General features: G+C 34.4%; 1 protein-coding gene across 7 annotated transcripts in view; it reads left to right on the top strand.

The window, feature by feature from the left end:
- The window catches only part of EPHA5 (EPH receptor A5), a 353,202-nt gene that overhangs the window by 318,892 nt on the left and 17,512 nt on the right, over positions 1-16,798 (top strand). For all 7 annotated transcript variants that reach the window (XM_032259288.1, XM_032259285.1, XM_032259284.1 and 4 more), the window contains 3 exons: positions 2,529-2,590; positions 3,882-4,091; positions 7,525-7,674. In XM_032259288.1, the coding sequence (XP_032115179.1) occupies positions 2,529-2,590; positions 3,882-4,091; positions 7,525-7,674 (422 nt within the window). The remainder of the gene's footprint in view (positions 1-2,528; positions 2,591-3,881; positions 4,092-7,524; positions 7,675-16,798) is intronic.

Here is a 16,798-nt window from a genome sequence, read left to right as displayed (position 1 = left end):
CCCTTTATGTGCATAACCGTTTATTTGCTGAGTACTTTCAAATTCCTGAAATTGGGCAAATGATGGAATAATGCTTAATATCACGGGGTGATCCAGGATACTTTGGCATTATCACTGGTATAAATGCTGACATATAGGTGCCTGTGCCCAAACAGTGGGGCTATCTCTCCTGGGAGAGGTATATTAGTTTTGTACTCTGGAAAGAAAAGGACTTCAGATGGATATGAAATAGGCTCTGAGATGTGAGAATGGGACAAAAAGGGCCCAAATCAGAATTGTGTCTATTTTAGAGTTTGCCTTAGGTTCTTTAAAAAGAGTTTGACAAGATAATTCAACTTTAAGTTGCAAGCATTGTCTATTCAAGATTGTAGATTAAAATCATAATAAGAATAAAAAAAGATTATTATCATTTTTTTCCTGTTGTGTTCTCAGAACCATTTAAAAATACAATCTAAATAATTATTTATATCTATCTAAATAATTATCTACTAAGAAATTTCATTTCTATCTAGTTTTAAAGTCAGTATTTGCCACCTCATCTCCTGTGACTATAATTTCAAAAAAGAAAAAAATCAGAGCTCTGACCAACTTGATGGGCTGTTTCTTCACAATATGGATAGACATGTGCTTCTTCTCTTCCTGGAGCTCTGGACACATTTTATTACACCAGTGACCCCTTCACTCTTAAAGGTGCAGATTAAATTACCTCCAAAATGCACATCTCTGCATATGTGATCTCTCACCTAACATGGGCAGGTACAAACCTGTGTCAAATAAATTATTTTAGACAAGCTTTTTTACAACTTTTATAAACTTTAGAGGATAAGGAAATGTGTCTGCCTTTGCAATACATTTGTCACATTCTATTTAAAGAAATATTGTCTCTAAAGTATTTTATAAGAAGATAATTAAGTGAGAATTAGACAGACTTGTCCTACCTCATTATAAACAGTGAGTTTTAAGTGATCTGGGAATGAAAAATTCTTTTTTCTTCCCATTTATTTCTTTTTCATATGTAATCATCAAAAGTTCTATATCTATATTTGCACTTCTGTATAAAGTGATATGCATAAATATGCAAGCTGTCATTCTATGACCTGAGTCAATCAATTATCCAGTAAAATACAGGCACTTTTCTGAAGAATGTCATTAAATTAATTATAATGCATTTCACAATTGTATAGTCTTTGTTTCTCTTTATAAATTAAAAGGTTAATTAATTGACATATATGGTAATTTTATTGTCATAGGTCTCCTTTTTCTTAACTCAAAATACTTTAAATTAACACTTAAGTTTTACATCATGTGTTTCTATTAAGGAGCAATGGAGCGTGTCTTAAAATACAGTGAAAATGTGGAATGATAAAACTAACAACTGTGTTCTAGATATTCTCTTCTATAGCAATAATTTTTTATCTTGCTGTTTTCATCTTACAAAATGTCACAATTTTATAGGGATTAAGTTGATCCGTTCTTAGTCAACTTACATCTAGCAAGGAAGCCAACATACAGGTACAAAGTTGATAAAATTTATTTTTAAAATGTTAAATCCTTGAATAGCAAATGCTGAGCAATAAGCACTATTTTTAGTGCCTTGGATAACCATGTGACTATGGACAAAAAGACTATGAGGCAGATCCTATTGCTATCCTCATTTTACAGATGAGAAAACTGAGGCACAGAGGTAAGAATTGACTTTGCCCAGGATCACATAGTAGTGAGTGATTGTTCTGGGATGAAAATCTAAGAAGTATGGCTCCAGAGTTTTTCCAGCTAACCTCTAGGCTGCATGTCAATGTCAGATATGGAAGGAGGAGAACTCTTTTCATCATAAATAATGGTTGCTAAGGAAAGTTTTCACATAGCAATGAGAACAGAGCTTTAAAAAATAAAAAATAAAAAATGGGGTTAATAGAGATTGTAAGTGTGTGGCAGAGAGAGGAAAGGCAGGTAGTCATAAGGAAAGGAGTTACAGAAACATAGAGGTAAAGGTAGGAAAAAGACAGTATACATTCAAGGCATCATAAACAAGGCAGTAAGATAGGACGGGAGTTTTTATTTGGAATTGTGAGAATGAGAAAGATGAATATGTTCCCAGTGTTTTGCTGAATATTATTGGATAGGTTATATTACTACTTCTATTAAAATAGAATTTATCCTAAAACCCATAGAATTATCCTTAAACACATTTTCTGCATAAATTACGATATTGGCAAGGGTGTGTGTGTGCGTGTGTGTGTGTGTGTGCGTATGTGTGTGTGTGTGTATGTGTGTGTGTATGAATCTTAAATATCAATCTGTTGTTCACCTTGTGACACATTTTTCTCACTGACTGACCCACAATAGTAAGATATCATTATATCAGGAATTTGCTTCTTACTCAAAGAGGACATTTTTAAATGAATATATATATATATACATTATATATATGTAGTTTGGACACTAATAAAAATTTCTAGGTAAGCTTTTCCCAGATAAGAATGCAAAATCAAAGAGCAGCCAATTATATCACTCTGTTTTCTTTTCAGGTAAACCAGTGATGATAGTGACAGAGTATATGGAGAATGGCTCTTTAGATACATTTTTAAAGGTAGGATTTCAGAATAATTTAGTTATTCAAGGCGTTATCTATATATTGGCTGTGATGTTAAAGTTGAAATTGGGCCACTTTAAAGCTTGAGTTTTTAATAGAATAGAAATTTATAGAGCCACAATAATTATACTCCAAAGTGAATATTGGTTTGAAAATTTTCTTTTTCAGAAAACTCACACAAATCCTAATTATATGCCCCTAAATTTTTATGTATGTGTTAATTTGCAAAAACATGTCTAAATAGCCCAGGCAAGTCATTAATGAAGGTGTCAAGTTGGAGTCTAAGTGTTCCTAATCCACCTGAGGACCAGTCCCTACTTGTACCAGCAGAGGTCATGTGGTAATCGACAGTAGCTAATATTAGATCTAGAGGATTTCAGGCTAAGATAAAAGATCTTTTTATGTGCAAATCTCTAAATTTTAAATGTTGGCAACCCACTTGATTAGTAAATAGCTTGTGTTAGACTATGAAACATATTTGCAGGCCTGATTAAGCATATAGGCTGGCAGTTTGTAACTTTAATATAGTGCTCATTACCATTGGCAGAAAAAAGTGACAGCATTGCGGCATTGATAACAATTGTAAGAGGAGCCTATGCAATGACTCTGATAACGGTCCACTGAAAATCAAATTTTCCTTCCAAACACCAGATTCTACCAAATTATCTTACCAAATTTTTTAACCACACCTTTAAGTTCTCCAGTCTCTTAGAGTCACATCATTCCTTTATTTTAAAGTAGCCGTCCGTTGAGCTTTATGAGTTTGTGTAACTGCAATAAGTTCAGTGCCCTTGACAAAGATGACAAACTTCCAAAAATTGCTAACCTTTTCCTGGTCATTGCCCAGTCACCCATCTCGCAATTGCTGTTGCAGAAACTCCCTTATCGCTTCTGGGCGTCTCTTCTTTACCTTAATATGTCTATCCAGCTAGCTTATTTTAAATCACCTCAAAATAGTACAGTGTTGACCCAAGGCAGGTAATAGGTTGGAGTGTGAATAAAGCCCTGTGATGACTGAGAATAAAGGAGTTACGGTGCAGAAAAAGGCAACTACGTGAGACTTTTTCACCAGAGTTTTCAAAACCTTTTGCTGTGACCAAGCAGAGGAAAGAGAAACATTGCCAAGTTAACCATATACTTTCTAACATTTCCCATTCTCCTTCAGATAGAAACTGCCTATGAATTTTAGTGATTGATGGTATCAATTTTGGGCATTGAATAAAGACCACTCATATTTTCCCCCAGTGATCGGTGTTGCTAGACTGATGTTTCTACATTGCCTTTACAGAAAAACGATGGGCAGTTCACTGTGATTCAGCTTGTTGGCATGCTGAGAGGCATCGCTGCAGGAATGAAGTACCTTTCTGACATGGGCTATGTGCATAGAGACCTTGCTGCTAGAAACATCTTAATCAACAGTAACCTTGTGTGCAAAGTGTCTGACTTTGGACTTTCCCGGGTACTGGAAGACGATCCTGAGGCAGCCTACACCACAAGGGTAAGATCTAACAGAGTGCATTTCTGAATCACTAGACCAGAGGCATTTAATTTTTAAAGATTCTAAAAGAAATAGCTAAAAGGGCATTCCTGCAACAAAATCAAAAAGAGAGAGAGTGAGGGAGAGAAAATTGAAACCAAGAAAATTCTTCCTTTTATGTACCAGCAAATTTAAATATTAACTTTAGAATACCTGAGTCTCAATAATTCATTTTTCCTGAAGATACTAAAAATAAAATCTCTTACTTCAGAATGGATACAGATTGCAAAATTTAGAAGAAAAGAGTTAAATACAAAATCTCCTACATTAAAAATTGTGTGTATATATACACATACATATGAATATGTAAACATATATAATATTATCAGTAGTTTCAGCTTTTGCATTATACTGTCCTCACTTGTAAAGTAAATACAGAAATATCTGGCCCCTACCTTTTAAGGATTTACATTGTGGGAAAAAAAGAGCTATTCTATCAAAAAGTTTTGATTTCCTGAAGGTATTGTAATGCATAATTAAAAACTTAAGTCCTCACTATGGAAAATTGATCACTAACTCATATTGTCATATTTCACGTAAGTCAACACTTTTATGGCAATGTAATTGCTTGCTCAATTCATATGTTATATAATTGACATCTATTTCTGTGAAAAACTGTGGATATTGCTACAACAGAATCTTATGGGTGATCTCTAATATGAGAGATCATATTGAGTTTGAATTCCTCATGATAAACAATATCTGCTTAATTCTAAATATGTTCAATGTCAGTAAATTAGATATCCTCGATGTCTGAAACCCTTGTGAAGTAGAGATTTGTCATTCTTTCCTTTTCCCTATGCAATTTGATATCTTTCATTCTCTAAATAATATATATATGTGCTCTTATTTATTTGAACTTTTAAAAATTGCATCCACTGGTAGTCTAACAATAACATTTCTTTAGATTATAAGGGTTTTTAGAAACATTTTTGCTTTGTGATTCGTGGGAAGTTGTACTATGCTGAAGGGCAAAAGTTACTTATCAAAGCAAAAAAAGACTTCCAATGGTCAGCTTAATAAATAAAGTAATTAGGGGGTATCTTTCCTTTCTAGACCTAACTATCATAGTAATTATTTGCATTACATGAAAGCTCGATTAATAATTATCTTGGAAATAGAGTTGCACTTAATAAACTTGGCCTGAGCAAGATTGAAGTTATAAAAAAAAAAAAGTCCATTGTCAGTGTGACTGGTTGGTATCTTAGTTAAGTGCAAAAAGTAGATTTTTCTAGATTTGTGTTAGTGTGTTATGCTTCAGGATGAAGTGAGACAGAGAACCTGAAACTCTCAAGGCTTAGTCCTCTGAAATGGGGTATAGTGGCAGCCTGTGGAAAATCTATATACTGAGAGATGAGAAGATAAGAAACTTCAGATTTATTGAAGATGCAAAGGATGGTCAGAGGACCTGGAGAAAAACTATGGGCTAAGGTTTAATATAATCAACAAATTACAATTCTAAAATGAATATTAAGACATTACAGAATATCTATGCATAGCTAGGAATCATGATGCTATCTTGTCTATGAATATTTAATGTTTCAGGTAAGTCTTCTTCAAATGGTGTTACAATATATCTAAAGAGCAAATAATTCAAAGCTAACTTCAATTCCCAAAATAATTTTTAGTATGACCCCAAAGTGTTATTTCCTTATATATCTTGAAACTTTGGTTCATAAACAGCAATTTAAGTCCATTTTTTCCCTTGCTATGTAAATTCAATCTTTCCTTTCCTGCAAAATGGGAAGACATATGTTAGGCTTTTCACAAGAAAATACTGAAAATTTTCACCTCTTTCTCGCTCAATATATATTTGATGGCAGATAAAATATTTGGTTTATCTGGGTTTGACTGCTTTTAAAAGTTAAGAGAAAAAGAATTTCACCCTAAAAGAGGCATGATATAAAAGTGCTTATTTTATGAACTAAGAGAAAGTCTACCAAATCAATTTTCATGCCATTAAAAAAAAACCAGACTTGATAATGTGGTAGGATTTTCCCCCAATCCAATTTCAATAATTTTTAATTTGGTTGAGTCAAACAAGATACCCTCCTCTTAAACAGTAAAACCAAACAAAAACGAAAACAAAAATATAACAACAGAGGAAAAGAGAAAAGCAAGTTTAAAAGAAATAACAGAGTCAGTGAGGGGAATATCACACACTGGGGCCTGGGGGGTTGAGGGCTAGGAGAGAAATAGCAGGAGGTGGGGGGATTGAAGAGGGATAGCATTAGGCGAAATACCTATATGTAGATGACGGGGCAATGGATGCAGCAAACCACTACTATGGCATGTGTATACCTATGTGACAAACCTGCATGATATGCACACGTACCCCAGAATTTAAAGTATAATAAATAAAAATAATAAAATACTAATACAACATCAAGGGAATGTATAACTTTGTTTTAATATATCCAATGTTAGGCCAAGTGCAGTAGCTCACGCCTGTGATCCCAGCACTTTGGGAGGCTAAGGTGGGTGGATTGCTTGAGTCAGGGGTTTGAGACCAGCATGGACAACATGGTGAAACCCCATCTCTACTAAAAATAAAAAAATTAGCCAGGCATGAGAGTGCGCATCGGTAGTCCCAGCTACTCGGGAGGCTGAGGCACAAGAATTTCATGAAACTGGGAGGGAGGCAGAGGTTGCAGTGAATGGAGATTGTGCTATTGCACTCCAGCCTAGGAGACAGAGCAAGACTCTGTCTCAAAATACAATAAAATAAGATAAAGCAAAATGATATATACATATAATATATATACATATGTGTGTATACATATATATAATTGCATATATATTTATATATATTATATATGTGTGTATATATATAAAAATTATATATATTTTCCCTCCCATTACATATATGCATATATACATAAATATATATATATATGTGGGTGTGTGTGTATATATATATATATATATATATCTCCAATGTTAATGCTTGTCTTATTAACTGCTAAACAGCTCAGGGTCACATTCATCAACCTATAATTTCCACTTACAATTTCTGTATTAAAGAAAGGAAGTACCCAGGGAATTTGAGTCCTTTACTCTCTCTACGAAAGTCATGAGAGTATACTTTATTGGTTTGCTTGAGTGCCTGCTTTCCCTTACTTAGAGCTGCCACACTGAGGACTGTAATTGAGATGTGGATTCTGTACCTACTTCAGTAGTCACACAGAATTTAAACTAGAGACTTTCCAGACAGCCAATTAGTAGTTAGTCTACAACTGCTTATGGGCTGAGAGATGTGAAAAGAGACTGTGTGCTGTCAAACAGATTCACTTAAGAATGCTACATCTCTGTCTAGATCTTTTCAGTGAGGCAACAATGTCCCTAGATACATTTGAAGTATGTAGGATGTTTTTAAAATCTTTTTCAATTTTAGGGAGGAAAAATTCCAATCAGATGGACTGCCCCAGAAGCAATAGCTTTCCGAAAGTTTACCTCTGCCAGTGATGTCTGGAGTTATGGGATAGTAATGTGGGAAGTTGTGTCTTATGGAGAGAGACCCTACTGGGAGATGACCAATCAAGATGTGAGTATGGAATTACTCTTTCTCAACTTGACAATGAAATGCTTTGTTTTCTGAGTCAAGACACTTACGATGTTTTTCATTTCTGAAAGTGACAGTTGCTTTAAAAAATGAAATACTTTGCTTACCCTCTGATATGTTTTGTGTTGTTGGAATATCCTTTCTGCACAAGCTCAAAATGAGTTAGTACAAAGGATAGTAAGTTACAGTTATATAAAATCTCAGTCCCTTGCCACACAGTTTTAGCTGTACTATAGTGATGTTTCACTCAATTCATGTCAGTATCATTTTCAAAGATAAAGAAAGAGCCATCAAAGAATGAATACTGACAGGCAAGTTTTTATGATTTGCATTTGATAAAGGCAGCTAATACTCCAAACCAAAAGGATGAATGATATTGATTTAATAGTGGATGCTCTTAGAGGATAAAAAGGAGTAGTCTATGTTTCTTTAAATTAAAAAGTGTAAGAAGAGTTGTATTGTTTATATAATTTGGGAGAAAAAACAGATTTTGCCCACAATGAAAAATAATTCATGCTTAAAATAATAGAATCCTAAAATTAAAAGAATCATGAAAGAATCTTCTGTTCAAGTTCACAAAGTTTATTATGTGATGCCTGACACATGGCTCTTTAATCTTTCCCTTTGTAATTTTCCATCATTACTATTCAATACAGCCCTTTCTATTTTGGATCATATGGAAATTTTATATTTTTCCTTTGAAAAACAACAATTGTAAAAGCAGCTGAAATTTATGGAGCCCTTACCATGTAACATACACTGTCTTAAGTGCTTTACCAACTAATATTTCATTAGTTCTTTGTAAAACTAGTATATTGAACAGTTTTAATTTAATAATGTGCTTATTTGAAACTTTTTTCCCTCCCATTATTTCTGTCATTCATGCTCTATAAAATCTCCCTCTTTCATGCCTTCAGGGTTAGCCAGACAGATACTATATCGCTTTCCAGCTGAATTTTGTTGAAACAACAACAATACCAGTAATGAACACTCACTTTCCAATTTAAAAATTCTAGTCCAACCTCAAAGTGAATCCCACATTCATTTCAAGGTGTTTTCCACAACTTCAGGCCTAGCCAAACCGCAGGTACCTACAGTGTGAAACAAGTATGGTCAGACATTTGCTTCTCCTCCTCTGCCAAAGTCTCTATCGGGATTCTTCAGGATCTGGGTAGAGGTAGAAAAGAAGGGGCATGATTGCTATCATAATGTGAGGCTATTGATGCCTGCCATGGGACAAATTGCCCAGGCATTAGTTCTCAAGTGAGTTATCTGTCTGAGCTCTTCCAAAGACCCGTGATGAAGCCCTTTTCTCTGCAAGGCCCCTAGAGGAGGAAGATGTATTCTGACTTTCCGTAATTCCTCTCACTTGCTGTCTGTTCTTTACCTCACAGTCTTCTACAGTTCCAGCTCTGTGTCCACTTTACTGGAAACACATTCTTATTGGATGCACTAGCAGTGCCTTCTTTTTGCAGATATCCATTGCAGGCTGCTGCAGCCAGCCTTCTTCAGTTTTTCCTAGAAGAAAAGCCAGGGTCACACATCAGCTTTCCCAAGAATGACTTCCTAATATTCTTCCTTGATTGCAACAGCAAATAGGAGTTCTGGATTCCCGCTTCTCAGCAAGCACACAGGATGACAATAAGTCTCCCGTTCTTGTAATCACCTAAAATTACTACAATTGGTTTTCTTTATGCCTTGCTTACTTGGTTTGGAGAGGGGAGCACAGACTGGCATTTCCAATTCTGGGAAAATAGTATATATTATCTTCAGCTTTATGATTTTAGGGGCAGGACCATGGCAAAAGTATCATTCAATTCTGGTAACATATATTTATACTTATGTTTAACAACCCTCTGTCAGAGGGTTGCTATTATTATAAGTGTTTTACAATTAAGAAACTGAGGTTTAGAGAAGTTAAATGACTTTCTTAACATCACAGAAATAATAAAAGTCATACCAGAAATTTCAATCCGATTCTCCAAAATTTTTGTATCAGAGCAACACACTGTCTCCAATTGTATCAGTCTCCTACCTCCCTTTCATTTCCAACCAATAATCCTACATCAGCTTTCTAATTTAATATAAAATATAAAATGTTCAATTCAATATATGATTACTCTAGATTGATCTTGATCTTAGTCTAGACTAAGACCAGACCTATTTACTACTTTCTATTCTTCAGATAAATGCAAAATGATAATATGCCCTGCGGAGCACTGCATGGTTTTATTTCTAACTTATCTGAAAGCTGATTTCAATGCCATTCTTCCCTTTAATTTTTGTGAAAGTATTTTAATCCATTCTGGCAGTGAGCCTCTTACTGGCTTCAACCATGTGTTTACTTCACTCAAGGGAAACATTTGTCCTTTATTTGCCTGGTTAACTTTTACTCACACTTGAAATATTTTGAATTCTGATACTGTCACTCAGAATTATTAGTCTTTCCTAGCTGTGCAGCAGATCATCCACATAATCAGGAATTATGCCTAATACAGTTGTATCTGTCACAGACAAAATTATACACTGATGTTAGGTGAATGTTCATAACTGTGTTTATCTTGACTAGGCTTTCTTATCTTCCTGGGGGTCAGTGGGTCAGTATGCCTTGGCTCTCCTCCACAAGTCTCTTACTTTCCTCCTGAGACCAGCAGCTTGCCCAAACATGATCTCATTTGCAAAATGGCTGAAGGGCAAGAAAGAACCCAATTACATCTCAGCCTGCAACATGTTTGTTAAAATCTCATTGGCTAATCTCATAATCAAAGTGTTGAGTCAATGACAATGCTCTTTGTAGGGGCACTATAAAGTTGCATAGACAAGTGAATAAAAGTTCATTTATCTAATGCTTAATCACTTTTTTATAGTATCATCTATTTTTACTTTTATAGTGCTTACATTGTGATTTTCATTATTCCTTTTTACTTTTTTTACCCCTAATTTCAGCCATTTGAGTGTCTTGCTATTCTTCCAGATAACTTTATTTCAAACTATTTAGAAAAACACAAGAAATTGCTTATTTAACATTTCAGGAAATTTTAAGGAAGAAAAAAGGTAATATTATGTCTTCCACTTTGTTTTCTAAGAATCTAAATGAGGTTTACAGAAAATGATCTTATAATTAAAGATCATTCTAAAATATCTTTCTGTGATACAATGTCCAACACAGGCATTGTTACTTTCTCAGCTAGCTCATCATTGGCATTTTAGTTTTAAGACACAGCACTAAATTTTCTATGCCCTAATTTCTGTCCAAATTTTATATCCAAGAAACATGACAAATAAACTGTATATAATGATCACTATCACTAAATATTTCTTTGGAAAAAAATTCTCAGAAAACAAAGTAGAAGTACTGATTTGGCAATTTCAAATGATATATTCCATAATCTCTACATTCCAGATGATATCTGATTCTTAAAGGGCTTTGCCACCATGAAAATATTACATTGCCAAGATATTCAGGAAAATCTAAATCTCACAGAGGAGACCTTCTTCTGTGTCAGGAGGGCAAAATGCAGCAGCAGATTTCTTTTGATTTAGGATTACCTCTTCCATCACAAAGAAAACCTATAACAACAATAATAAAAATAAACTAGAACGACTAAGGTGAATTTAGGTAAATACCAGACCATGAACTCTGATTCAAGCTCAGAAGCAAAGATAATACCATGTAGTCAGTAGAAACCTATTTATTGATAGTAAACACTTCAAATGTCAACATTTTTCAGAAGCTAAAATAAAAACTAAAAATTTCATTTTGTTTCATTTTAATTTTTAGTGACAAGGTCTTTCTCCTATATTTATTGCAGAATATATGACTGTATAGATTCTACTAAGTACCTAGATTCCAAAATATTTTAAAAGCTAATTTAAGTAATCTTTTTAAATCTTCTTATATTAGAAGTATTTTTGTCCTTTTTGGTTCTAGGCAATCAGGTTCTGTGCTTTATTTTTCTGGCCAGTTTTAATCCAGTCATTTTATTACTGCTTCTGTTGGCCCAGACCTTACCCGTAAAGCAGAAAGACTGTTTGACTCCAGAAAATGTCAACTAGCTTTGTACTGGGTGTGCCTCTCTTCCTCTTTCTATTCTTTATTTCATTTCTGATGTGCAAGATATATATATATATATATATATATATATATATATATCTGCAGTATAAGTTTTATATGTATGTGTATATATATATATAGTTACATCTTTTCATGCTAAAACAGCCAGCATGTTGTAACTAACTAAAGAAGGGGTATGAGGAATTTAGTTCTCATCCAAGTACTGCAAATTACTAAAATTTGATGGTAAGCAAACTACTCAACTCCTTAGCCTCAGCACAATCGAAAATGAGTGTCTCGGACCAAAGTATATTCATCTTTTAAGGATAATGCTGCCCTCAGATGTAAGTAATTATTTTAGGAACTACTATCCTCATGAAGATTCTTACAGTTTTGAAAAAGTGGCACATAAAATATTATCAGTACTTCAGCTCAAAATTTCTGTACCTTGCTGTTTAACAACAACAAAACAAAAATCTTGGACTTAAAACCATTCATCTTGGATTCTACAATTCTTGGTCAGTTTCGGTGATTATTAAGAGGATAGACTTCAATAGAAGATTTCCAAGATCTCTTTAATCTCTGGAAGTCTACTGATCTAAGATTGATATGCTAAGAAAAATACATATTTTATATATCTTCAATGGCTATTGAAAACAGGAAAGAAATCTTGGAATAAAACTGATGTATCTGACATTATTTCTATGTCATCTGAGTTTACTTCCAGAAATATATTCATAAACTCTAGTCGTTTGTAGGGAGTTTCATATCTAGTATTAGCAGCTCTTATATGTGAAATTTCAAGTAAATGCCTAGTAACATAGGTACTCAAGCCCTAGATAGAACTTAATTCATGGAAATACATAGCTGATGCTTGAATTGTCTCTATAATCTTTCTAATCTTCCTGCAGCTTAGTTTCCAAGCCTACATTTTCACATCTGTGATGAAGAATGCACTATCTTCCAAAATAGCTCATTCTAATTCTGGGGAAAGATATATAAGGCATAATACATAATAATTTATATAAATATAAATATAGATATGTAAATATAGATTTATTTATGGTGCAAATAAATATGATTCTGTAGGGTGGCATTCACATATATATATTTATGGTGCAAATTAATATAATTCTTTAGGGTAACCTTCAAACCTCTCCAAAATTATTTTCTTTGATATGTGTTGAGGGGTGGTGATGTGCACTGGCATGATCTCGGCTCACTGCAACCTCTGTCACCTGAGTTCAAGCAATTCTGCCTCAGCCACCCAAGTAGCTGGAACTACAGGCACGTACCATGACACCTGGCTAATTTTTCCTATTTTGAGTAGAGACGGTGTTTTACTGTGTTAGCCAGGATGGTCTCAATCTCCTGACCACGTGATCAGCCCACCTTGGCCTCCCAAAGTGCTAGGATTGTAGGCATGAGCCACTACACCTGGCCAAAGCTGGGCAATTTCTTAAACCTTCTAATTATCTGGAACCTGAGGTATTTCATCTGTGAAATGTGTATAATAATTTTTATCTTGTAGGTTTGTGATAAGGATGAATTTAGATAATACACAAACAGTCTGTATGGGTATGACATAATCCATAGGCTAATCTAGGCCATCCAAGAAGCCTATGTCAACAGGAAAGAATTAGATATTAAGGAAAATGTTCCTGAGAAAAATCAAGGAGGGATGAAGGGAAGTTGGGAGAGATGTCAGACTGTGACAAAGATATGTCCCCAGGTACAGTAGAGATGGAAGGAAGGAAGGATGATCGAGTGCAAGCTACTTAGGAGAAATGCCGTGTAAAAGTGTCTTATTATCCCTGCCATGCTCCATAATTGCCTGAAAGCTTATTTTATGCAGGTGCACATGTGATGAAGGGCTTCAGAGCACAGCAGCTAGGGTTGTTGGCCAATTACTATCTCTGCAGGTGAAGAGCTGAGAGACAAATTTTTGTGGTTGCCATGCTTTATCCTCTTACCATGAGAGACCTATTTCACACAGGTTCAGAGAGCATCTGTTTCATGGTTCTGTTGCCACTTCCTCTTAAGAAAGAATTCAGAAGAGGCAGGTTACTAGATGAACTGCAGCCTATAGCTATAGTTGACCTGAGGATCTCACCTGGTCCTTATCCTCCCCCTAATCCCTTTATCCACTCTGAATTCCCCTCACTATGATCTTGGCAGGTTGTGGTGGCTTAACTGGTGGTCTGATCTAATTACTCATTCTTGGGGGTTTCACGCATATTTCTCTTTGCACCAACTGTAAGTCCAACTGCTTCCTGCCACTCAATATCATTTATTCCTTGCCATCATGGTGACTTCTCTTCTGCTGATCTATTTGCATGAGTAATTTGTAACTGTTAGTTCAATGGAATCTTGCTGTGTTTTCTGGCAATAGTCACTGGGAATGCAGCAGAACATGGAAGTCTCTGACAATACATATGCTGCAACATGAACAGTGGCACCCATCCTTTCAGAATCTTGACTTCATATTGGTGCTTCAGCTGTGCCTTTAAAATACCATTCTGGTGTTCTGTGATTCTTGCTGCTTCTGGATGATGAGCTGTGTGTGCTGGTGTGCTCCAACCAGCCTCTACCAGCTAGCATATTTTCAGAACATTTCTACTTGGATGAGACCATGTTAGTAGCTTACAACTGGCATGGAGGGAGTATTTACACCACATCAGTATACAAATATTGCAAATCTGTTCTACCTCAGGCAGAGTGAGTTTTTACAAATTTATCAGCACTTCATGAAGTACAAATGTTCCTGGAATAACATCATTTTGTTCAACATCATTTTGTTATAATGTTGATAAGAAAAACAAATATATCAACTCACAGCCAGGGCCACTGTCTATGTGGAGCATGCAGGTTCTCCCCATGTCCGTGTGCGTTTCCTTCTATATATAAAGATATACCCTTTAGGTGAATTGGTGTGCCTACATGGCCCCAGTCCAAGTGAATGTGGGTGTGCATGTGAATGTGTCCTGCAATGGGATGGTGTCCTGGCCAAGGCTGGTTCCCACATTGTGCCCTGAGCTGCTGGGATAGGCACCAGCCACCTGCAGCCCTAAACTGGAATAAGAAATAAGTAATTATCTTACTTCTTTTTGCCACTTTTTCTTATATGTATGTATAGGTCACATTTATTTCAATGTTTAATATTAGAGTCGTTCTAAATATAAAATCTGAAGTTGTAGTTTCAAATCTGTTTTTAAAATAAATACTAACAATTAATTTAGAATTAAATTCAGTGACCTAATTACCTGGAACAAGTTCTTAAGTTGATGTAGAGACAGAGCATTATATTTCTTTATATAAATATATACATTTACCTGATAATAAGACTTATTAAGAAAGAAATTCTAGAAATAACTACACTGGTCAAATAACTTATTAAGGTGTTAAACATCTGTATTGTGCTTAGTGGAGGAAGAATTATTTAAAAAAAATAGGTGCTAAAGGAAAAAATGTAATTACTTGGTAGCAGCTTTGGAGAAAGGGAAAATTATGAAATATATCATGTTTTGAGTAAATAAGAATTACCATTCTCACTGCATATCAAATATATTACATCACAAGCTATTTATATTAAGATGTTTTATTTTGGTACTTATATGCTATTAAAGGAAATAAAAACTGGCCCTATCAGCAATGGGAAATCTTATAATCAGCAAATAAATAAATTTCTGTCAATCTATGTGTGCAAATGATAATTTTTAAAAATATTCCTTTATTTGATCACCAGTGAGAATAAATATTATCTTAAAATTTGTTTAGCATTTTTATTTTTTCTTAAATTTTTAGCTATTATGTTTCTCATTTATCTGTTGTTTTATTATTTTATTTCTCAGTGTGTATAAGTTTTAACAATCTATGTTAATCATATGTAGTAATTGTTGAAAACATTGTCTCCTGTAGTTTGCCTTATAAGTACTTATATTGTTTTTGAAGTAAATTAACTAAGGTAGTAGGCTGCTCTTAGGCCTTTTGCTTGAAGTTATTCAATTTATATGACCATTTAATTTCAGAGTCCTTGAATACTTTTTATTTCTCTGCCTCTACTTAACTATTGGTATTTCTCAGAACCTTTATTATAAGCTTTCCCAGGGGTGGGGATTTAACTACATCAACTTCAAGCTGTGGCCAAGTGCTGATGACCCTTATCGTTACATTATCATTCCAAATATTTCCTATGCTCTGGCCAGATTCCTGCAAGTTGCCATCTGGGTGTTCCCTGCTCACTTCAAATAAAATAAGTCTCAGATTATATCTGACAACATCTTTTACCCTCAGAAATGTTCTGCCTAAAGTTAACAGAAATTACTATCCAATGTTAGGCTTGAATCTGCTTGGTTTCAACTACTTTCCTCTCCTCTCTACTCCTATGTCTCTTAAATCTGCCATTTAACCCTTTTTCTATTTGCCACTGCATTGGGTCAGGTGCCATTTTCTTTATCATAAGGAGAATGTTTTCTTGCCAATGCTTAAAAATTGTCTCTGAAAAAAATAAGTTTATGGAAGTAGAAGGGTAGAATGTGGATATCCAAGGCCAGGATGAGGAAGGGAGTGGGAGAAGGAGGAGATGCTGGATAAAGGATATGAAATTACAGCTAGGTAAAAGGAATGAGTTCTTATATTCTGCAGCACTGTGAAGTGAATGTGGTATGCAGTAACTTCTTGTATATGTTCAAAAAGCTAGAAGAGAGGATTTTGAATGTTCACAACACAGATAATAAATGTTTGAGGTAATGGGTATGCTCACTGCCCTGATTTGATCATTATATATTTTATACATGTGTTGAAATATCATTCTGTATTCCGTAAATATGTGCAATTATTATGTGTCAATAAAAAATAAAAGAAAAAAATTTAAAATTATATTTGTAAAGTTTCCATTCCAGTCTTTTTTTCCAACTTATCAAATCAATTCTGAATTCGTTGTGAGAAAATGAAATTAAGGTTAATTGTTGAAGAAATATTCATAATAAGATTAAGAAATATGTTCATTAATATTTGTTTTAGTACCACTCAAATATTTGAATTTTAATAATG

This window comes from Sapajus apella, unplaced genomic scaffold (genome assembly GCF_009761245.1).
Source record: "Sapajus apella isolate SASKATOON/1434 unplaced genomic scaffold, GSC_monkey_1.0 scaffold108, whole genome shotgun sequence".
Lineage (NCBI taxonomy): Eukaryota > Metazoa > Chordata > Mammalia > Primates > Cebidae > Sapajus > Sapajus apella.
This window is presented reverse-complemented; position numbering and strand designations above follow the sequence as displayed.